The sequence below is a fragment of the Ambystoma mexicanum genome, chromosome 2p (genome assembly GCF_040938575.1).
Source record: "Ambystoma mexicanum isolate Mex_15411 chromosome 2p, UKY_AmexF1_1, whole genome shotgun sequence".
In the NCBI taxonomy this organism is placed as follows: domain Eukaryota; kingdom Metazoa; phylum Chordata; class Amphibia; order Caudata; family Ambystomatidae; genus Ambystoma; species Ambystoma mexicanum.
In genome coordinates, this window is record NC_090923.1 from 1,213,736,418 (window position 1) to 1,213,761,033 (window position 24,616).

Consider the following 24,616-nt stretch of genomic DNA (forward strand, 5'->3'; position numbering starts at 1 on the left):
TAATCATTTTCATATCCTTCGATAGCTTTTGATACAATCCGCTTCTTTGCTAATGTCACGTTAGCCTCAAGCAAGCTGTCTCGACTTCTAGACGCTAATTGGAGAGGATTCATATCAACAAACTAGTCCTGTATTGCAGGCTTGGTTTCTGATGTTTAGTGCGACCTCGCAGTTGGTTTCTGGAGAACGTGGCAGTCTAGAAAGAGTGTTTCGGTAGAGTAATGGTCCTGTAATGCAGATGCCTTTTAATTGTGAACTCTCTTCAGGTTATATGGTCTGGCTTTTCAGTATCCTTTCTTTTGGAAGACATCACCCATGGACACACCCATTGACTATCCATGGCCATTCCCACGCACTTCCTGCCCTCCACCTGTCCAAAACGCACCCCCCTCCCTCTGATCTCTTTGAGTCGAACTCTTCTGAAAGGTAATGGCTTCATTGCAGCTATAAACCAGCCAATCCAGCGCCTGATGTAAAAAATAAATAAAAAAAACTGCTATAAAACTGTTTTACCATGTGTGCCTTCAGCCACTTAATTTATAATCAGTATGTCTTTTCTAGCACCTGAATTCCTGGTAAGAATAACCATTGGTAAAGCCAACAGTTGTGACTCGTGTATAAGCATTTGCCAGACACTGCCATAACAGGCCTAGGGACAACACCATTTGCCATCTCATGGCCAGGTAGTACCATTATGGCAGTGTCTGGATAATTTGGATCCCATGCCTACACAAAAGCCCAAACAGGTTGCTTTGCCAATGCTTATTGGATCTGTTTGATGGGAGCAGCTAGCATATTACGCTGTTTCTTAAAATGATTGTGTAATGGAGTGTTGGGCAACCTGTGTCCCTTCCAATGTTTTGGCCTGCCACGTAGGGTACGAGCGTAGCTCGCAAGTAAATCAATCCGAAAAGACTAGGTTACAGGAAAGACAAACTGGGATAAAAGGGCTGGCCGAATACAAAGATGGAAACACGAAAGTAGCTGACTTAGCATAATGACAGACAGATGAGACAGCCTTATCACGCTGCAACTTAATCACCGAAAGGAAACAACTTTCTCTAAGTCACAAAGGAGACACAATAGGAATATGCATTTCTCCTAACAACTAACCAACCCCAAAAAAAACTTAAAACCTCACCACTCCTCACACACCTCTCACACTCTAACCAAACACAACCGCACCTCTTAAAGCCGCAGCAACCCGCACACACATCACCACACTGCAACAACACCACGCAGACCCCCACACAACAGCACACAACGGACTCAGAACCGAATACCACACCAAACAGTGTTAACCGAACTGAAGCTGCCAACAGTACTTCACAGCTCCCTTGCTCTTATCCCAACTTTGTCCTACTAACACGCCTAACCTACCCGCCTTTTGTTTCAGATCTGCCATAGCACCAGGGGACCACTCCGGTGGTGATAGTGTTGATAGTGCGCGGTACCAATATCCTTTAACATTAACTCCCATGATCCCTCAACATTGCCTATGCTGGCTAGGGCTGATGGAAGTAGTAGGCTAGAAACATCTGGAGGGCACAGGTTGGTCAACACTGATGTAATGTCTTACACGGGGTCAGCTGGCACTTTGACTTTTGTGGTTTTGTGACCCTCGCTCTGTTGCATAGAAAGCAAATGTCTTTAGTTTGGTGTGAATCTTTTTGTGATCAGTATTGATAAGGGAACAATTCACAATATTTGTCTCTAGTGTCCAGCATCTTTTCACAAAACCTCATTGCTAAAAATGGGATCAGCGGTTGTCTGAGGGTGGCATCGAGTGATTTCAAAGGAAACCCGTGTAGTGGACTATCCCGACACATTCCCACCGCTCTTTCCTTCTCTCTTCCCCAGCCCTGTTGTACAAGTGTCCTGCCCAGCGGAAGAGCTGTGGCCTCTGCCTCAAGGCCGACCCCCGATTCGAGTGCGGCTGGTGTGTCTCGGAGGGGCGGTGCCTACTGCGCCACGACTGTCCCACACCCAAAGCGAACTGGATGCACCTTAGCAAGCGCGGCACCCGCTGCAGCAACCCTCGCGTCTCACAGGTAAAGTTTGGATTGTACTGTGAACCTTGGGTGCTGTGCCTGGAAACTAATTTAGGATTCATTTTCCATGAACGACCCAGGAAGAAAATGTGGTTGTAATTAATATTATAGGTGTTTGGACTTTCCTGTGTTTCTGACTTGCTGCAATAAAGTTGCTGTGGCAGGACCTGCAGGTGCAAATGCTGGGTGCACATTGAATGAGTGGCTTGGTATTTTGGATGCAGCTGGTGCAAGACATGCTAGATTTAGAACTCTGAAAGTCTCTTTAAAGAAATTTGATATATCTTGAATGGAAATTAGTACCGTGCAGCTTGTGTGAAAGCTGTCCTGTTAGCAAAGCACTCTGCGGATCCTTGATGCTATGACTTTCTATACTTTTAAAGAAAGTCTATGGGCCTCATTACAAGTGTGGTGGTCCGTAAACAAGGGTGCTGGTAAGGACACCAGCATCCTTGTTTCTGGACCGCCACACTACGAGTCTGCCTGCCAGGGCTGCTGCGCCCTGCAGGTCTGACCCTGCCGCTCGCAGCGGCCCCGGTGGGCAAATTCGTCATGGAAGCCCCGGTACTGTTAGCAATGGTGCCGGTGCTCCCGTCTCCCCACTCTCATGGAGGCCTATCGTGGGAATGGGGACTTACCAAATCTGCCGCCTGACTTCCCGTGCTGCTAGGACATGTAATTTCCCGGTGGCACCAGGAAGTCAGGTGCAGGATTCAGTATTACAGGGTTGGCAACAACCCACCCGCGGGTTACCGCCAACCTCGTAATGAGGCCCTATGTCTGTTAAGTTCATTGTGATTTAGTTTTTGTAAAATGGTTTCTGTCTTTGCAAAGACTAACGGGATTCAGATTGTGGGAAAAGTTCCCCAGGCTCTAGAAAATATTGTGCCATAGTTTTGCAAAAGGGTGCCATGTCTTTAATCTAAACACTTTGGGACGCACCCCAACTGTGATTTTCAATCAAGAGATTTTGGCTGCTTAAATGTGTGTGTTTTTGTATGTTTTTTAGATCCGTCCTCTGACTGGTCCGAAGGAGGGTGGAACTCGAGTGACCATAACTGGAGAAAACCTGGGGCTCCATTTCAGTGAGGTCTGGGTGCAGGTGGCGGGGGTCCAGTGCACCTCGGTCCCATCTGAGTACATAAGTGCAGAGAGGTATGCTTATCTAATGTTACTCAATGCTCAAAGAAGCAGGTACATTACAACCCTTGAGGGCTTGGTTTCACTGTTGAAAGCCCAGCACGCTGCCCTACTGGCCATCATTATGAAATATCCTGCGGCGAGGCCCCGTTCCTATCCAAGAATGTATGTGATAGAGACAGCATTCTGTGATCCTGTCCCTACCAGCCCGCTACGCTCAAGGTCTACTCGGACCAAGACCGGGCGAAGCCAGTATGTATGAATGAATGAATGCTTGGATGGATGCGCAGGTGAATCCGCATCCGGAGAGTTTTGCAGGTAAGATGCCCGCAAAGTTTTCTGGTAGCCTGAATAATTGAGTGGTTGCCAAAATATTTAAATTAATTCAGCCGTATGATTGGTACTTTCAACCTTCCTCTAGTTCCTAATAAAAGTGGGGGTCGGGGTGTTAATGGTAATGTGTAAAAGAACTGTATTTATAAAGCACAGCTGGGACCTGGAAGCACCCCCAAACCAGAAGATGGTGAAGGTCTTCTTTGGACCTGTAACAAACCAAACTGCCAACTGGCATGGCAAGGCCAGGATGGTGCACGACCACTTGACTAGATACATTCTAGACTCCAGTGCCCTCCAGTAGCCGCGGTTGACATTGACCCCAATAATGGAGGCAAGAGCACAGATACCAAGATACTGTGGCTTCTGACCGTATCACAATACCTGCAGTTGTCTAAGACAGTATGCGCTGTGTGCCGAACCCACGCACCTGTAGTGCCTTCCCTTTGTGAGGTGTCTCCTTATCTGGTTCACTGTTGCCTGCACCCTGTGCCGCGGAAGGCGTGCCTCCTCTGCACTAGGAACATCTGCAAGATACTTTGGCTTCAGTGGTCCACCTCTCTGGCTTCCCAAGTGCTCCTCCTGCATGAGAACTCCACCAGCAGTTCACCCTCCTGCCCATAGAAGCCGTAGAACTGCCCCCCCTTCCGCTCCTAACCAGGGCAGAGCGAATTGGCTATTCTTTCAACCTGCAGAACAATCAAAACCGGAAGTTACCCACGGTCGTGACACTGCTTCCTGAGGGATCGGAAGAAACCCAGACCCTAATGTTCTCTGGCCCACCATGGCTCCAGGGCAGTTCATTCTCGCAGGTGGTCATTGAGAAATGTAACTGTGAAAAGACAGACATCCAAGAGCTCTGGGGTAGCTCAGGAAGTGAGTGCATGCTTGCCTTTTCCTTCTGTGTTCGCTGTTCAGGGCCGTCACCCGGTAGATGAATGACAACCAGGCTAAGCTGCTTCCCTCAGTACTGAAGCATTTTGGTTGCGCTCACCTACTTATGTTCTATGCTTGGAATATCTGCTGAGTATGTGCCCTGTTTCTCCCAAAGAGAGGGCTGAGTAAACTCAGCATCCCACAGTCTGGGCTGCCTAGTTTCACGTAGGTCATTACAAGGGTCAGAGCAGCCTGTCCCCTAATAACTGGCCTCAGGTTCTAGCTGCCAAATGTGACCCCACGCGGCATAACTGTGCCCACAGGAATACCACTGAGCTGGGTCTTGAACTGCAGAGTCCAGACATACCCAGGCCTAGTCGCACCTAAGTATGCAACTGCTGAACAACACTGGGTCTAACCTATTATCTAACCTATTAAAACCCCGGTCCAACACATCCTTGTGTTAAGCTATTTAATCTAGCCACTACCATGCCTAAAATCATGTATTCAACCGCAGGACTAGCCAAAAATAGGCACAGAACTGATAAAAGTAGTCACATTCTGGACTAGTGCTGACGAGTCTAGCACATCCTGGCACAGCATCAGTAGTTATGGCAGCCATGCACACAGCACCACTAGTGGTAACGCCAGTACCTGCAAGGATTGCACCACCAGTCACAGCATCAATAGTGATGGCCCCTAAGGGAACAGCCTCAGCAAGGATAGCGCCTAGAAAAAATAGCATCTGCAGGATTGCACAGCATCTGCAGGGACAGCTCAACATCTAGAGGGATGGCTCACCCAGGTACAGCATTCGGGTGGAAGGCTCAGCAAGATGTAGCATTTGCAGTGACAGCTGTGACGATCCTTCGGATAGTGTCACTTCTCCGCAGAGGGGAGTGCCTTTCCATGAGGCTAGGAGGTGCGGCCGCTAACCAGTGTCCCCCTAGAGGTGGTAACATGCGGTCGGACCTCATGGAGAGGATCTCCCCTCCTGGGATGAGGACGCGAGTGCGAGACACAGCCCCTTTAACTCCCAACCCCGCAGGCTGATGTTAATGCCTGAATCGTATGTACATAAAATCACGTCCGAGACTGTTGTAAAATATGAAACCACTCTGATGTGATGGGTACAGGGATGAAGAAGAGCTTGAAAACACTACAGTCCAGCGGGAATAATGCTGTACCAACTGCTGTCAATTGGACTGATGTTGCGCTGGTGCGGTCTCCTCTATTTAAACTGAACAGCAAAGGTGGACTGGATTCTTCATCGTTTTCTGACCCGTCGGGCTGTGGTCCGTGCAGCATTGGTATGCTGAGAGCTGTTGTAAGTCCAGGAGGAGAACTGGGTGAGCGAGGAGGCCACATTGGAGCACATGAGGGTGAACTGAGCTTCGGCAACTTTAGCGATGCACGTTTTTAAAATTGCAGACACGAAGCGCAGAACGCCCGCCGCCTCTTGCGAGTCAGCTGGGAACCGACGCAGTAGAACTGGAGAGACAGAAAGGTGGCGGCAGGACTTGTAGTGGATGGACCGTCCGGTCCGACAGTGGTGCCAAGACCACCTACCATAGCTGGCAGGAGAGCCACGTAGGCAAATGTGCGGAGAGTGCATAAGACTGTGGTGGTGGCGTGACCTGCCGTGGGTGGACCGAGACGGCCAACAACTGCACCAAGACTGCCAGCAGTAATTGGCCATGTAGAGAAGGAGGCCACACAAGTAGCGTGGAAAAAGAAGCTGAAGCAGAGAGGGTGGACCCTGGCAAAACTAGTGAAGAGTTCCCTGGGAGAAGGTAACTGGAACAAGTACAAGTTCGGGAGGGGGCCGGGAAGGCTCAAGACTGTAAATCATGAAAAAGCAGATGAAGTAGTGAATTGCACTGTAGCACAATTCCCCGGGCAGTTCCGCAAGAGTGTGGTGCTAGAGAGTCTAGAAGGACTCGGGGAGCATCGTCCCAGTGGGGGCTGGATAAAGAGTATGAAGACTTCATTGAAAGAGATGCAACGTTTGGTTCAAAACCACATGAAACATTGGGGGACCAGCTTGGAGAAGGGAGTCATGCTCATAGACGCATGAAAATCTTTTATAACTGTTTTTGTTGCAAAATGCTTGGAACTTTGATGGAACTTTTACTTTGAAAATACTTGGCATCATTGAGAGACTTTGCATCCAGAAGAAGGGAGCCATTCTGCTGGGTCACGATCAAAACCCAAACTTTAGTTATTTATTGTTGTGACGTAGCTAGCATAGGAGTTTTTGGACTGGGACGGTGCCCTTTTGATTTGAACTTTCGTGGACTTCCTGATGGGCACCCGAGTTTCATTAGTTGAGGTAGGGAAACCCCATTAGAGTTAAGGACAGAAAGTTTATAGCATTCACCTTGGCATCACATTCCTTGTCGCCACATAGCCTAGGCAAGTTCAGCCTCCTCAGGGCTAGTCCAGCTAGGTTCAGCCTCCTTACGGGTCGCTCAGCCAGCTGCAGCCTAAGCAGGGATCGCTGTGCCAGCTATCTCACATGTCTGGGGTTGCTTGTGTTTCTGTGGGGAGAGGACCTGGCCTAGCAGTTCGTGCTGGGCTGCTACCATTGGTGGCAGTACCTGACTGATTTGCATATGGCTGGACCCCTTTTGCAATGGCGCAGACGGGCTGAAAACGGTGGCGTGGAAGGTTGTCCAGAGCAATGCCAGTGGTTCAGATTCATTGAAAACCTTCAACCTATCACTTTTGTGGTTACACATCGCTGTGCCAGCTACAGCCTCCTTGGGGATCGTGCAGCCAGCTACATCCAGGGATCGCTCAAGGGATCGCTCAGCCAGCTACAGCCTCCTCAGGGATCGCTCAGCCAGCTACAGCCTCCTCAGGGATCGCTCAGCCAGCTACAGCCTCCTCAGGGATCGCTCAGCCAGCTACAGCCTCCTCAGGGATCGCTCAGCCAGCTACAGCCTCCTCAGGGATCGCTCAGCCAGCTACAGCCTCCTCAGGGATCGCTCAGCCAGCTACAGCCTCCTCAGGGATCGCTCAGCCAGCTACAGCCTCCTCAGGGATCGCTCAGCCAGCTACGACCCGTCTCCCGGGGTGAGGGTGGAACGGGACCCCAGCCTGAAAGCACCCCTTCAGTGTGACAGGGCCAAGCCTACGGTCAGAGGGAGTGGCTGACCCATGAAATGGACTGGGACTCTGCTGGGAATGGGTTGGGGAGGACCAAGGGACAGCTGGGAGTGCGGTGGGGGGAGCCTAGGGACTGTGCTCTGGGCAGGGTGCGGGGAGTCCAGGGACTGGGCTAGGAGTGGGATGAGGGAGCCAAGAGACTGTGATGGGAGCAGGTGCAGGAGCCCAGGGATTATACTGGTAGTGGGTGCGACGATGGCGCGCAATCGTTCATAGCCTTTTGGTCTTACTGGGCATTTGGCATTTTTGGGGGTGTCTGGTTTGCCCACATCTTGCTCAGTGGGGGCGCAAACCAAAAAAGTTTAAAAACCACTGGACTTTGAGGCATGCCATCACCTGGGATAGCACCCAGGGGCGGTGCAGTGCCTGATATTTCTGCCGCGGGCACCTCATGTTAATACATGTAGGCAGCATCAGCGGGCATCGCGCAGGCTGGCACGTCATGTCCAGGCATGGCACTGCCATAGAATAGTTGATAGTGTACACTCTACGGTGCCCTCCCCGGCCGTCCTCTTTTCGGCTAAACCACCACACGCTAGGAAGGGTCGGCCCCAAGCACATCTGGCAGGCATCTGGCAGGCAGAGATAATATCTGGCTAATTTCAGAAGCAAAAATACAGGCAGCACGTTTGACACAGTACATAAAAAAATGGCAAATGCACAGATAGTGCAGGGACCATGAATCACATCTGACGAGGTAAGCGCCCGCGTGGCCTCCCAGCTACATCACTAATTAGGAAAGGGTAAATAAGCCATTAATCAGAGGGCAGATTTTTTATGATCGTGTAAAACCCCATTTCATTTCCCGCTAATTAAAATGCCATAAAGCCGATTTCTACTGAACGCCTTGGTGCTGTGGCCTGCCCAGGGTCTCCCTATCCTGGAAGGGCTGTGCACAGTGGTCTGCCTGGGGTCTCCCTTTCCTGGAGGAGGGCTGTGCAGTGGCCTGCCCAGGGTCTCCCTATCCTGGAAGGGCTGTGCACAGTGGCCTGCCCGGGGTCTCCCTTGGCGTGCACAGTGGCCTGCCCGGGGTCTCCCTTGGCGTGCACAGTGGCCTGCCCGGGGTCTCCCTTGCCGTGCACAGCGACCTGCCCCGGGTCTCCCTTTCCAGGAAGGGCTGTGCACAGTGGTCTGCCCGGGGTCTCCCTTTCCTGGAGGAGGGCTGTGCACAGTTGTCTGTCTGGGGTCTCCCTTTCCTGGAGGAGGGCTGTGCACAGTGGCCTGCCCGGGGTCTCCCTTTCCAGGAAGGGCTGTGCACAGCGACCTGCCCCGGGTCTCCCTTTCCTGGAGGAGGGCTGTGCACAGTGGCCTGCCCGGGGTCTCCCTTTCCAGGAAGGGCTGTGCACAGTGGCCTGCCCGGGGTCTCCCTTGGCGTGCACAGTGGCCTGCCCGGGGTCTCCCTTGCCGTGCACAGCGACCTGCCCGGGGTCTCCCTTTCCAGGAAGGGCTGTGCACAATGGCCTGCCCCGGGTCTCCCTTTCCAGCAAGGGCTGTGCACAGTGGCCTGTCCGGGTTCTCCCGTTCTCCTAGGGGCTAAGTACAGACACTTGGCAAGTGTATCTCTCTCCCTATGGCCTGTGACCAGTTGCCCGGCAGACTCACTTTTATTGCCCTCTTCTGCATGAATGATACTTATTCTTTATTAGCAAAGGACAATCTTTTCTTAGCACTACTCCCAGTGGCTCAGTTCCTTTCTATTTTTAGCTTGGGCTATCGCCCCCTATAAATCGAAACTATTGCATTAGAGCACAGAAGGGGAGAAATGCCCTATTAGGAGGGACACACAGCTTGGAGGTCGTGTTTGGTTATTGCCCGCCCATGGCTAGCTAAGCCCCATGGCCATTCCCACCTAGTTCCCGTCCCCCCACCCCTTTCCCAAAACACCACCTTATGGGAACTCTTGAGCTTGCTTTAATCAAGCCTTACCATTAAACTTTGCACTCAAAGTGTCTGCTAGTGTTTTCTTGAGCCATGTCAGTGTAGAGGGTGAATTGTGACGCCACGCTCAGGGTGGCAGCCAGACTGTCTTCTATTGGGTGAAAGGAAAACTGAGCATAGGAGAATGTAAAAGGGCACAGGTCAGGCAGGCACACGTACAGACCCAACTCGCAGCATGAAGGGCACATGGTTGAGTGTGATGGTGATTGCTGGGAAGTATGTATTGGTGATGGGGTTTTAGCCAGAAGAAAATGCAATCAAGAAAAAGAGGAGAGCTTCCCTTGTTGGCCAGTGGACGTTTCATGGTGGCAGTGACTGGTGTGGTGGTGATTGATCAGTGCCATGAGTGTATAGAACTGTGGATGCTACATACCAGATAGTCAATTCAAGAGTCCTTCCAGCTGATAGTCTGATAGGATTTGGTCTCCCTTGATTTTTCACTTTTTTCTTAAACTCTAGCACAAGTTTGCTTAAGTTGAGCGCTACAGGGACACTTTGTGTCCCCCTTTCTTTCTACAAGTAACATCCTAGTTACTTTATTTCGATGCACATTGAGCATGCCGTGGGCAGTTAACACTTCTTTTTACCTCTTTCCCTGTGCACAGGCATTCACATTTTACTGTGAGATTGCCTTCTTGGGCGCCATGTGCCTCTTCTTGGGCGCCATGTGCCGCCTCTTGGGCGCCATGTGCCACTTCTTGGGCTTGCCAGTTCTGAGTTTGAAGATCAGGATTTTAAACTTCATACATTTAGTACATCCAATTGTTAAAAGAAATAGTTTTTTACTAACTATTTTCACTTCAGTTAATATTGTGGATTTCACTTTAAACCCCCCCAATTACATGGCCTAACACTGGCAAAGCCAATAAGGCTTGTTTTATTTAATGCCTCCTGCATCCTGTCGTGCCATGACACAGGAATATTATGCCGGGTGCAGCCTCAAGTGCCAGGTACTGCCATAACGACGTGTGTCCATGCACCCCAGATTCTCAGGTTCTGGCTACCTTGCCAACTGCCAAGGAAAGCAAACAATCTGGAGACTGCGCCATTCCCCTGGTTATTTCCCCCCTTGCCCCTTTTACACTGGGGAGCAATGCTATCTGCCCTACCAACCTCCTCCGATTTCTGCCAGGGACCGTCTGTACACCTTCTGCCTGGGTTTCCACATTTCTTCCGGCCACTTGTGGATAGGAACCAGTTCACACTGCATTTCATTGGTGTTTTTGCACACCTCATGACCTTCAAATCCCATCTCACCGGGTCCAGATGGAGCACTCCTTCTTGGAAGCCAATTGCAAGGTAATAGCCAAAGCGAGCAAAGCCAGAAGCGTGTGCCACTCAGACGAAAAATATCTTTTGCACTGCAAGTTGAGCCACACAGGCAGAGGAGGGGCAAAGCACAGCACTGCCAACTTGCTTTCAGTCAATTGTTTTCAGAATACAGTCCTCAGTTGGGAGTAGCAAAGCTGCCCCTAGAATGAAAGCGAACACAAATCACAGATACCCTAGAGCGTACATGAGTGTTTTCACCATCATTGAGATGCCGTGCAAGTGTGCCCGCTGGAGGCTGGTTTCATGTCATCATTTTTTCCTATTACCCTCTTCCCTTTTGGTATGGTATTTTGATTTATACTGCACGCCACTGCCATCTGAATAGTCTCCAGGCCCTCTTGTGGCTTTGTAGGGCAAAGTGTGGTATTCACTTTGCCACACAGCTTACCCTTTAGCTCTGGCACCGTGGGACAGTTGGCCTGACACATCCAGGTAATGCCTCTGGGTTTGTAGAGGGCCACCATTGCAAACAAATAGCTTCCTGACAATTCTACCCTATAGACTTCTAGGGTTATCGGAGCACATCTCGGGGCCATCACGCAGCCATGCGGCCACTGTTTGTAGTTCCTTATTGCCTGAGCATAGCAACTGGTATCATCTAATACTACTTGTTACCCCAGTGGTAAATATTCATTTTCCCGACTCTTGACCAGCACCATCTCGGGTACAATGGCCATCTCAAACCCAACCCTCCTAAACATCCCAAATAGCCATGCACCAGATTTGTCTAGCATTGTATGATTTAGCATTTTCTGATTTTCCCTCCATTGCTCTACTCCCTATTTCCTCTCCTCTTTCTCCAAAAGGCAACAGCCTGATTTACTGCGAGCGAAGGCACAATACGCCATTAGCACCCTTGGAAGCGCCGTCAACCGATGAGTGCTTGGAACGTGGGCTGTATTTACTGAAAAAAGCCTGCATTCTGAGCATTTTCATTGGTGTTGGACACTTCCCTTCCCTGCTACCCTTTCGCCATTTAGCACCCATGTAGTTTCCTACATGGGGGTTAATGGAATCCTTTTTTAAAAAGAAAACCTCTTTTGTTGCACATCCTGGAGCTGCACATTGCTGCTCTTCGGGAAGTCTGTTGTATGTTGATGACGTTACTGTCATCAACATGGAAAAGGGACTTCCCTGATAGCAGCACTGCCGGAGCCAAGCTGCACTACGAAGTTAAGTTTCTTCCTTTTTTAAAAAAAAAAACAAACACCATTTAGCACCCGTGTAGGAAAACTACACGGGTGCTAATGGTGATATTAACCGAGGCAGTGGGCTGAAACTGTTGGTAGCAGTACCGCCGCCCTCGTTGATGGACTCCGTCTTCGCTCAGGCCCTTAACTTGGGCAGTGTGCCGTTACCGACAGGGTTGGCCTGCTGCCTCGGTTAATATCGCCTCATTATATCTGCCTTGCTACCGGTGCTGTAAAACCATTACAGTGATGATTAGTGCAGTATAAAAACTTCATTACATACTCAAAATGGCTGTTCCTTGTGGTACAATCCCTGTTCTTTGTGCCATCTTCTTGGTTCTCCACCTTCCTTCCTCGGAATATTTGAAATTGCCATATAAGAATATTTACTTGCATGGCAGTCATGCAAAAGACAGTCGGAGCTTTGTGTTTCTAGGTGTGAACTGTGTGAAAATGGGTCTTGGGACCTTATGGTCGCAATCCACACTTCAGCCATGGTCTATCCTGTTGCTGGGCCGAATGTGAAATGGCAGCCTGTGGTTGATTGGACACCCTCCCCATGTTTGAATGTAGAGCTTCCTTTCCATAGTATGGGCTTTGGCAGTCCCCAGGTGGAATTCTGGATAGAAGGAGAGGACCTAGAGCCATTTTAGATAGTCTCAGAAAATGTAGTCTCAGAAAATGCTACACCTACGTGTAATTGAGTACAGATGTTAGTTAACAGCCTTGGTAGTTGCATTTTCTCTTTCGTGAATGAGGGTAAGTCACTCTCTAAACTGGTTTGAATTGGTTTCAACGGTTTATTCCATAATCCAAAAAAACATGTGTGGGTTGCGAAGTTACAAGTGCCCGAGTGCCAACATATGTTTCGACCTATTGACCGTCTTTAGCAAGGCTGGGCTTGTTCCACCCAATTATTTATTGCTGATAAATTCGTTGCCCAGCCAGACTTTTGGTGGTTAAATTAACATTAATTCACAGATATCTCGACTAAATGACATATGAAGAGAGTTCTCATTTTGCCAGTGGTAGAAATAATTGACGGTCGTGTTGAGTGTCCTGTTTAAAGGGAGACCTTGCCTTGTTGGCGCCCGCATGTGATCACTGCCCCACACCTTTTCACATTTAAGATGGTCAACAAAAGGGACAAGCATCTGAAGCCGGTTGACCAAGCCAACCACTGGATCACTACCTTAAAATCGACAGAAGGCCTCAATCTGGTTCCTTCCTCCTGGATTAGTGGGCCAAAGCCCTGCTCTGCATCCGCTGCTTTTCCAAAGTTGGAGTCACCTTCGGTCTGCATTTGGCCTGCACCTGCGTGGAACTTAACTGCACTGTTGCACTGGCACCTTCCTGTCATATTGTTTGACTGTTTGCTGGCATCCTCAGAGCTCTACTGAGATCATGCCAACCTCCTGCTTCCATCTCTCTCCATGAGGAATTACCTGCTTGAACTCAAAATCTTACACCGCAGCTCCTGAGGGGCTGTTGACTCTGTCCTGGGAAAGTCCTATGCCTGCTCCTTTCTGCTGTTCCTGGGGGGTCCTCCTATGCTATTGCGACAAAATGGCCCCACTTCACCCTGTCCAGATGACTCTGCAAGGGCCTAGCCTAACAGTCAGTGGCAGCCTCTAACCCACAGCCTATGACCCTTCAGCAACTTCATCCACATTGATCCCGTTGTCCCCACTGATTCACTGTCCCAGGGTATTTCTGGATTCTGAAGTCAGAGTATTGGGATCAAGATAGCTAATGTCACCCCTATTCCCATTGACTTGCATTGTGTGAAAAGCCCTGATCTAAAAGGGAGAAGCTTAGGCAATAGGTAGCCATAGGTGATAGATCCTGGGTAAGGAGTCCTCTCTTCAGACTTCTAAGGCCCGGGGAACCAGTAGTCTACCCACTCCATAGCTGAAGGCCTAACTGGGAATTTGACGTTTTACAAAACCCTGCTTGATAAGTTCACCTGCCTGTAACATACTGAACTCTGAGGTAGAAATGGCCATATAAAGCATTCTTAGAAACTACATGTAATATTTTCTCCTCCACTTTAACCAGCTTACAGTGTATATACCTATGACTAACTGTTTTGAATTCTAAAGTGGTAGGTAACCTTTTTTGGTGTTATCAAAATGTGAATGTACATATTTGTGTAGAGGTACGTTTACTTATTGGTAGTGTAAACTTGATGCTTTCTTTTGTTCAATAAATAGTATCTTGTTGTTCTTGGCTGTCTCGAACTCTGTAACTTAACAGGCAGATGTTCCTCTATATAACTGTTCTTCAAACCAAGCCTTCCTTCTCCTGAGATTAATCATTACCGGTCAGTGTGAGGGGTCAGAAATGTGATGCGGACAACTTTTGTGAAGATTTGTCAAAATATGCCATTTTATTAACTTAAAAGGTTGGATAAACGCGGCACCATCCCTACCCTGATGAAGATTTCCCTGCCTAAAATAAACGAGTGGAAACACTCTACCAAAAGGATTCTGTCCCTCACACTTATACATACAATTCTATAAATGTGGCAGATCAAAAATGACAAATGTAACAGTTCAATCCACAATCTGAAAACCTTTTCTCCTTCCAATCTGAATGAATTCCCCTTCCACAGATAATAGCTGGATTCTATTCAACAGTTCCAAAAGAATAAGGGAATTCTGTCTTATAATAAAGTTCTAACTCATTTCTTTTGATTCCAACTTTACAACAAAAGTTCCAATGTAAGTCTGCTTGTTCCAACTTGAACTCAACCAATAGTTCAAAAGTATTCCACAAGGTGTTCCTCTTTACACTTTTGACAAAAGAGCTTGAAGCAACATCTTCTCCTAGATCAAGAATGCATTGTTTCATTAGAATCAGCAAAAATGTCTGTTAGAATTGTTCTGCAACAGTTCACAAAACACTTGTTTCATCAATATTGGATAATTCTGCAGCATTTCATACAGCACTTGCTCCAGTGATAGGTTTGTCAGGATAATTCTGTTGTATTTCATGTAACCATTTAAGTGGTTCTACCACTTCCTCTTTGACATTTTACCACCACACCACATCATCAATGTCCACATGGTCTACTCGCCTACCAGGCCTACTACTACAACATTCTCTGCCCTGGTGTACTCTCCTGCCAGGCTAGAGTAAACTACTAAATACAATTACTTCTGTGGTAAAGGTAAGCCTCCAACAAATTATAAATGTCTCTTGCTGAACGACATCAAATTTAGGAATATCTTCAGGGAACACAAGAACCACACTGGTGCTGTTTGTTACCCACTTGTGATTGCCTCACGCAATACAGGTTATGCTCTACTCCTTCTGAATACTTTCTACCAGAAGGGCAGTCTTCCTGCTATTCTGGCTTCCCCTTTCTTTCAACAGACCACTGTGAATAATCTTAATTTATCACATTTACCCTTCTTTGTCTTAAGCGATATTGTTCATAATCATTGGGTTGTTGTGTTTCTCTCTCTCTAAATTGCTGGTGTAAAGAAGCTTGCTTAAGAACCACTTTCATTTGGCTTGGGTAATGTGGGTTATGGTTAGCTTTCTTTAATATCACTCCCTCTTGGCTTTTGCAATGATAGTTTGGGTTAACTTGTTCAAGGCTTGCCCCTTTTTTATATCCATTCTTCACTTGATCCATGTAACAATAACTGTAACCTTTTCTTGTGTTCACAATGTTTCTATTCTGCCTATTTGGCTCCTTAATATCAATTTGGTCTTCAAAGTTCTGATTAAAAGCTAGTGTTCGCTTACAGTGTGTTCTGGGGTTTCCACGCTTAGGCAAACTCACCACTTTCTTTGCTCGCCTGCATACAAAATGCTGCCTCTGCCTCTTCTCCTGCTTCAAGGACTCCAACCAACTTTGGTTGCTCTCCAGCAGTCCGCGCCGCCTGGAAAAGGAGCTTGCTCTGCCCCTTTGACACTCCATTGCTCGCCAGCCACCCGCAGCGAACAAGCATTTAATAGAATCTCTCTCTGAAGAAATGGTCCATCACTGCACTGCTTCCCGCTGCACAGCTTCTGCAGCTCAGAGGTCCTGCTCTGATTACCTTCTCAGGACCCGGCTCCGCTTACACACCCGCATTCATCAACGGCCGCCCACAGCTCTATGACTACGCTGCCTCGAACTGCTTCTACTGGTCCACGCCTGAAGGGGTTTTAAATACCTCCAAGTACTTCTCAAGTATGAGTCATTAACATCAATTAACAGTACAAAGCAGTCTTGTGCCTCTGTTTCCCCTCTTCTTTGTCACAGTACTTTGAATTCAAATTACTTCTTTTCATGACAATATCATTATTAACTTTATTTCTATCCTTATTTAAATTCCCCAACGGAGTATTATAAGGATATAATGAAGGTTTTTGCTTTTACAAAGGAATTAGAATTTTTCAAATCTCCATTGTTAATGTTTAGAGTTTCATTTTGAATCCCCTGTATGTATTCAGAGCTTTCATCTCTAGGAATGTTCATGATCTCAAAAGGGGGTTTCTTCCTCCCAAGGCATAAGTGTTTGGGATTGTTCTTATCCACATTGATATAATTAGTTTGGGAAGTTAACAGCTCTTTCTGACAACAAGCCATTACATATTCCGTTATCACTGATCTTTCTTCTCTTGGGGCAGATAAATATAGCGTCTCATGCAACTGAGTCCTCCTGCTCCCCTGGGACTCTTCTCCTCCCAAGTGCTCCTTCCGACTAACACTACCCCCAGAGCCAGGATCGGAAAGGGTCTGCATTTCTCTGACCACATGGGAGGAGAGTTTAGGTAGGTTTTTGGTGAGGACTCTGCAGGATTCATCACATCAGTCACTGTGACTGCCACTGGTTGCACCCTTCTCGGATCCCCTGACCGGTGTAGGTTCTGAAAAACCCGCTTAACAAGTCTCATCAAGATAGATCTGCCACTGGACCAGGTGCAAGTTACAAAAATGTTCAACAGATTTCTATGCCACCATCTCTCACCCCAGCCAAAAGGAACAACATTAGTTCCTCTGTCACACAGATCAGAGACTGCCATTGTGGTAGATTGGGCAAATTAGTACTTGAACACATGTCCTCGGCAGGGATCAAGTCCCCCTCTCCCCTGTTCACCCATCCTCTGCTGGTTTCTTCATCCTCATCTCCACCCAGTATCACCACAGCTCTTGCTGAAAGTGCAATATCCCCTCTACCTGGGAACCACCAAGCTTGTTTTTCTCTGTAAGGGATATGAGAAGGCTTTTATTCCTGCTCTTTGAACTGAAGAACAACGTGTCAATTGTACACAATCTTTGACCTTCATCAGTTCAGCCTTTTTCCTAAGAAATCATTCAGGATGATGGAACAGTTTATTTCATAAGAGCAACTGCGGAGTTGGTTTTGTGCTCTCAACATGGATATTTTTTCATATACCTGTATGGTGACCTCACCAAAGGTTTGTCGGATTCTTGATGGGATGACGGCCCTTTCAGTTGGATATCCTTCATTGTGAATAGACTCAGTTCCCAGGCTCTTCAGCAAGTTAATGCTCCCCGCCATCCTCATTAGTTGTTACCCACATCTGTTGGTATCGAGTAAATTGGCTAGTCTTGGATGCCACCCTACCAGGACTCCTTTTGATCTTTTCATCATATTTCCACACTGTTTTATGGCACAGCCTTTGCGTGAATAAGGTACACATTTTTGCCTGACTCTCTCTTGTGCAGGAGAGTTCTGATAAAGGATACGTTCCTTTGTTGCAGCTCTGCTACGCAAGATGACAATCGGAAGTAAAAATAATTTCTTTCTGACTTCAACAGTTTGATTTCATTGGCTTCAAAATGTAACCAAACACTGATTGCAAAAAAATGTTAAAATAATCTATAGCAAATCCTAATAAAATAAGCACAAATAATATCACCTGGTGCCTTTCTAGCTCATTGGTAGTCACCAGATTAGTCCCGACAGCTATGATACTGCTCTCCAATATCAGGAATGACACAGCCATCCCTATTATGTTCCAGTCCTAGTTTTGGTTACGGGGAACTACAGTTCAAAACTATTTGCAGTGCTAACAGCCATACTGTCAAGCATCAGGCAGTGAGTACCAGTCGCCACAAATGGGCACGGTGTTACAGATGAACTGTAGCACGTAAAATATCAAATCAAAAGACTGTCACAAACATTATCAGAGAATGTGCTAGTGACATCCCTCAAACTAAGCTAATCCCATAAACTCCAACTGGGTAAACTCATAGATGGTATACTAGACAATGACAGCTAGCTCTGGGTTGCAGTGCCCGCTGGTGCTGCCAAGTCACTGAACTCATGTGTTGCAGCTCCAAACACAGGCACCCACAGCCTCAGCTGTGGCCAAAACTGGTGGCAGTCAATCGAAAGGATCTAGAGTCAAACTTTAACAGGTAATTTGTTCCTTCTCTGCCACTCTCTATACCTGCCCTGCACTAAGCTTCAAGTACACATGTCAGTAAGAAATCTTTTTCTGGCTGATGACGCCTTTTGGGTACTACCCACCTGAGTGCCTGCAGTGTTTGGCTGGCAGATCCCCAATCTTGGGGAAGTGCAGTTTCTCATCTATGAGAATATCTTCAGTGATGAAATGAGTGATGTGCAATTCTGGTCCAGTCCTGTCAGTGGTGGTTACCAGTTCTTTTTTCTTTTAGGATTGTGTGTCAGATGGTGGAGTCGCTGGTACCTAACCCAGCTCCTGGCCCAGTAGAGCTTTGTGTGGGAGACTGCAATGCTGACTATAGGACCCAGTCAGATCAGTTTTACACCTTTGTGGTAGGTTCTCTTTGAAATTCTGTGGTTTCTATCCCCGATCCTAAAGTCAGTGAGTGCAGTCTGATAACATGAGGCAAATTATGAAGCAAATGCATGATCCTGATCAATTTACTGGTTTCAGGTAGTTGTTCGTCGTGGCCCCTGTGCTCTCCCTCCCATGTCTCCTGCTCCCATTCATTTTCCCACATTCTGTCCCAGTTTCTTGTTTTTGTCTCTCTCCTTGCACGTCTTTTCCTTCCCTCCTCCTTTACGTCATTCCTCTATGCCTCTTGATCTTTCACGATCGCTTTCCTCATTCCCTCAGCCCAGAAAACTCAAGGACCTTTGAGATGAATCCATCAATGGAACTAGGATATCACACAGTTGGAGTGCAGAGAATATTAAACCCTCTGCTCCACTACTATTGGTCAAATCTAGGTGTGTGTGTGCTCGCATTGCCTAATGCTCTTGAAAAGCCTGTGTTGCTCTTTTCCAGACTCCGAGTTTTATCAAAGTGAGCCCAGCAAAGGGCCCAGCATCCGGTGGCACCAGGATCACCATCACTGGCAGGAACTTGGACGCTGGGAGTGCAGTCTCTATCGTGGTCCGGGATGGGGAGTGTCAGTTTGTTAGGTGAGTGGTACTCAGTATCGGTAGAGGTATGGGGAGCATGTCTCCACCTACTGTATCCTGCCAAACATGTTGTTGCCTGCGAGTCTCTTCTTTAATCCGGGTGCTTGCCACTGATTTGGTGCCTGATTGGAAAATGTGGAAAGGTCACCTCATCTATTAAATACTGAGGGATCCATATCGCTAGAGACATAGTTACCACCCTAAACCTTACTCAGAATGTCATTACTGACAAAATTAACTCCTCCATGATTAACTGGTCTCCTTTATTCCCCTCTTGGGGTGGTAGACTGGACTCTACTAAAATGACTCCTGGACCCGTTGATTATATATCTATGATACAATTAATGCTTCCAAATTCTTTCTTTAAAAAGATCGACAAAAATGTAGTTAAATTCTTTGGAAAGATAAAACCTCCAAAATTACTCTCAATAAGCTGAAATCCAGCAAGCTTTGTGGTGGAGTAAACTCTCCAGACTTTCTTAAATACCAGTAACCTTTTTATTATGAGAAATTACTTTATGCTTGACCTCTGAACCTCAATTTATTAATTCCCCTCCAAATTCTGGAAAAATAGATAATTCTGGAATCGAAACGTATTGTTCCTTTATCTTTTGCTCACTTTCTCAAAACCTCCTCATGGCCTGGCATCAAAAAAATACCTTTCTTATACTCCTTCAAACAAGTTTGGAATTCCTTAGTTATACCATGTGATAATACCCAAGATAACAACAGCGCCTTCCTGTGCTTCAATAAAGCTTTTCCTTATAAACCCAAACAAGAAATCGTACATAAATGTTACTCTGCCAAAATCTTCCTAGTCTCACATTTTTTTAAGAATGTTTGCATGCTTTTCATGAACTCTGTATCTGTTCCAATTTAAGTGAATCGGGTTTTAAAACGTACTCTAGTATTACCAAGCTTATTGCTAAAGTTCTCCCTCATTATACACATAAAACCCCTTCAAAATATGTGGAACTAATTTTGTATTCTCACACCACCAAAGCATCCAAATTCTACTCCATTCTCAATCAGCCCAATTACACTACCTCCAAAATCTATAACTTATGGGAATCGGACTGGGATTCACAAATTACTCAAGAATTGTGGACTAGGATATGGTTACAATGTGTTTCCACTTCTGTTGCAGCAAACCTCACACAAACTACTTCATATTAAATAGAGCCTATCTATTGCCACAAAGAGTTGCTAAAATGTCAAACCCCAATCATAGTCCATGTCCATCTAATTCTGCTGATTTCATTAAATCAATTTTTAAATGTAGTTTTGTTTCTTCATTTTGGACTCGTATCTGGAAGTGTCTACAAAAAATGTTTTCGTTCCAGGAACCCCTTACATTATGTAATGTCATGATTGGGGTTTTAGCAAATCCATACATGTCAAATATTACTTTGCATGATTTATTTAATGTTATGGTGCATATTGCCTTCCATCTTTTTGTGTCTAATTGGAAAAATGCTCAAACATTAACTTACAATTTGTGGTGAACCTCTGTTTGCTCCTTTCACAGAATTGAACAAATGTATGCCTTAACAAAAACATTACCTAATTCATTACAGGTGGAATGTTTTTAATGATTACTTAGCATAACATGCTTATTTCATTTCCTTAATCACCACTCTCCATACTCTTCCCTTAATGTGTCATGTTTGTCCTCCCCTGTTTATCCCAAACCATCTAATGGTTTTATTAACTGCATATCATTATCACGTTTATTACATATATTAATGTATGTAGTTAACGTCTTCAACATCAACTATAATAATTACTATCTTGTTCATTATTTATGCAACTCTCAATAAAAATCAATGAACTTTGGAAAATGTGGTAAGGTGATGTTCTGGCGCTTGTTGCATTATCCAGTCCTATATTTAATACAGGCCCATGGCCTGCTTTGTTCTGGAGTTAACTTGAGCGCTAGCATGATGGATTCCTGTTACAATCCATTGACTCCCTTTAAGTGCAAATCACCAACTATTGGTGTACTTGCAGGGAGGGACAAAATCGTTGTGCTTCCACTTTGGGCATCGTGTGATTTTTCATCTGGAGTTTTGTGGCTTGATGTGAGTACTATCTAATTTATATGTTGCATCTGTAATGCAATGTCCAGTTCTGATGCTACCGCTCCAGAAGGATAAAGGCACACTGGCTATAGCCTGGGGGTGAACGACCAAAATACCAACGCCTTGTATTGGAAGAGGCTTGACAATCTAAAGGTTGCACTTGTGAAAAGCGTCCCAATAAGATAGGTGTGTGGTGCGTGTTGGCCGCATTGCCATTGAGACTGATCAATACGATGCTCTGGGAAATGTGTTAGCAATGAAGAATCAATCCATATTTTTAGGCTTTAAGATTTCATCATTGTGTTCAAATGTCACCTTTTCCCGCCATATTCAATCAGCGGTGACACCTTGCTTTCGTCCAGTACATTAAGACATTATTGCAACCAGTTGTGACAGTGTGTAATGTCTAGCTTGTAGTGTAAGCTCCATCAGCCGAAATACAATGGCGAAATGTGCTGTTTAATGGTTTTTAGTTGAGCAACCCAATCTTTCCCCATATAGTCTCAGCCAGACTGATATAATAGGTCATGACTTGTGCAGAGAATATCGTAGATTTCAGACATTTCATTCATTAGCGAATGCTTGTGCATTAAATAAGAGCTTAGTTGGGGCCTGGGCTGCTATTTACTTCACGGGGCTGTTTGTACTTGGTTCTCCTCCTCTGAAATTCTCCTTGTGTATTTAAATGATGTGCCCCTAAGTTTGTTCTAGTTCACAGCCTGTGAGTCCTGTGTGTATCCATCATGTCTGCTGTTCTGCATTGCGTGGTTGATTGTGGGGCCGGCTGTGATGGAGTGAATTCAATTCTGTTCCTATACCCACAGGAGAAGTCTCAGAGAGATTGTATGCATCACGCCAGCTTCCTCCCTGGGCCCCAGCCAGGCCACCATTACCCTCAGCATAGACCGAGCCAATATATCCAACCCGGACATAACCTACACGTACTCTGAAGACCCCACCATCTCCAGGATTGAACCCGAATGGAGCATTTTCAAGTAAGGATTGGTGATTGGTGAGATGTTTTGGGCGGTCCAGTTAATGCTGAGATGAAGGCCTTTCAATTCAACATAAAAATAGTTGTCTTTTCTGCTCACCGCTTACCAGCCATGCTCTCAGTAGATGTGGACAGCGTTCATCTTGACCAAGATGCATGGCTTGACAATTACTTGATTGTTTTGTTGATTTATAAGGGATTCATGTTATCTCCAGGACCTTTCAATAAACTCACCACAATATTTAAAAACCTATAAAAATGACATACTACAATGTCTACATTACATACATTGCATATACATGTACAGTATACATGCAGTGCGTCCAGTTAGATGAAATTCAGTATTGTGAGCTCATTGCTAATTAAGCGTGTGATTTTTGATTGGCAGACCCCATGGAGGAAGTTGCCACACAGTTAATCTCATTCTCACCCTGTGTCTTGCAAGAATATTTGTTACGTTTCTTAGTGTATGCTGTCATGGATAGCTTCAATAAATTCCAGGCTTTGAAAGATGGTTCGAGGGTTTTTATTTTCAAGATGTTAAAAATCACGGTTGTACAGGATGCAGACAAGAGAAGAGTATACAAATGTGCTTCAGTTTCTCAATCTCCAGTGGGCTTACTCCACCCTAACCCAGGCGTCTTTAAAGCCCAGATTTCCAAACTACCAGTAGGTTACACCTGCAATCCAAGGCTGGCTAGACGGCCTATAGGCACAAGGCCTTATCTCTCGAGCTTCCTCCAGGGATATTATTGGGGTGACCTAACCCTCTCGTGTTTTTCAATAGGAATCACAATTTTATTTTGCTAGTAAAAGACATCATGCACCGCTCTCTCCGACACATGCTCCCTCACTCTCCTTGCCCTCATCTAGCTACTCTATCTGCCTCAGGCTCTACTCAACTCTAACTCGCTCCTCTCCCTTCTTTGCCCTCTCTCACACCCTCCGATCGTCTTCCTGTCCTCTCTCCCCTTCTGTCCATTTGATGCCTGCACTCTCTCCTCCTAACCTTTCTCCACATCCTTCTTCTCACTTCACTCCTTACCGCTCTCCTCTCTTCACACCCTTCCCTTTCCTCTCTCCTACACACAATCCCCTTTCTACACCTGTGTCCTAATTTTACCACCCTTTCCTCCAATTTCTTTAAGCTATGTCCCCACGCTTCACTCTGCCCACACCACCGCTTTCACTACCACCTTGCACACTCCCCACAGCATCCTAGCATACATTATCACCCCCTCTCTAATTCCCGTACACTTCTCTCTTTCTCACTCACCTTTTACAGACATCATCACGACACCCAACTGGTACCACCCTCTCACAACCAATACTACTTCTGTGCTATACACCAACTCCACCAGCAACTCTTCAGCACTCCTCTCCAATGTCTGTCTCCCGGTCCTCCTTCACATCTCCTGATCTCATCCCTACAACTCTAACTCTGTCTCTCATTCACTCGCTTTTTATACTGTTCTCTTCCTCCACCCCAACAGAGAAGCCAAGAAATTTAACTACACAGGCAAACTGAAAAATAAACACTCCTTACCATAGAATTGCACTTCCAGTAACTTTAAGATCAAATAAGAACTTTAGATTGATGCAGAACACAATCATATGTTAAAAACTGTGCAGGTATGAAAACAGTAAAAGGGTCTCCATGTAGACCCTTTTGACCCATAAAACTAAATGTAAGGCCTAGACCTGGTAGCAAATCCTATACATTATAATGCTACGGGTAGGTAACCAAAGGGATCCATAAACATCAGTAGTATGCATCACACGTTCATGTTCAGAATGCACGTTGGCATACACAAACTGAGAGTATTCCCTTGTGCCCCCAGTGCACAGTAAAATATGAATCCCAAACGAAAATCCCATATATAAGTGTAGTACTTAGAGGGAGCGAAGAGGTTAACACAATGCCCAACATGCCACCAAAATGAGGGACTTAAGATTGCAATAGCTGACCCCTAGGTGGTCTCAATAGAAATAGGTGGAAACAATATACACCATGTTAGATAAAGTAATACCAGTTAATTTCTATGAACAGGAATGCAGAGTATTGATTTGTTCTTTGAGGTCCATGATCAATCACAGGTACCAGCTAAAATCCAGCCTTTGTTGTAAAACC

At 46.2% G+C, this 24,616-nt stretch overlaps 1 protein-coding gene across 1 annotated transcript in view; it reads left to right on the forward strand.

Annotated features, from left to right (window-relative positions):
* Positions 1-24,616, forward strand: part of PLXNA3 (plexin A3) — a 677,771-nt gene that overhangs the window by 567,540 nt on the left and 85,615 nt on the right. Inside the window, exons 12-16 of the mRNA XM_069645473.1 lie at positions 1,861-2,051; positions 3,061-3,206; positions 18,678-18,798; positions 19,274-19,410; positions 22,316-22,486. Of these exons, the coding sequence (XP_069501574.1) occupies positions 1,861-2,051; positions 3,061-3,206; positions 18,678-18,798; positions 19,274-19,410; positions 22,316-22,486 (766 nt within the window). The remainder of the gene's footprint in view (positions 1-1,860; positions 2,052-3,060; positions 3,207-18,677; positions 18,799-19,273; positions 19,411-22,315; positions 22,487-24,616) is intronic.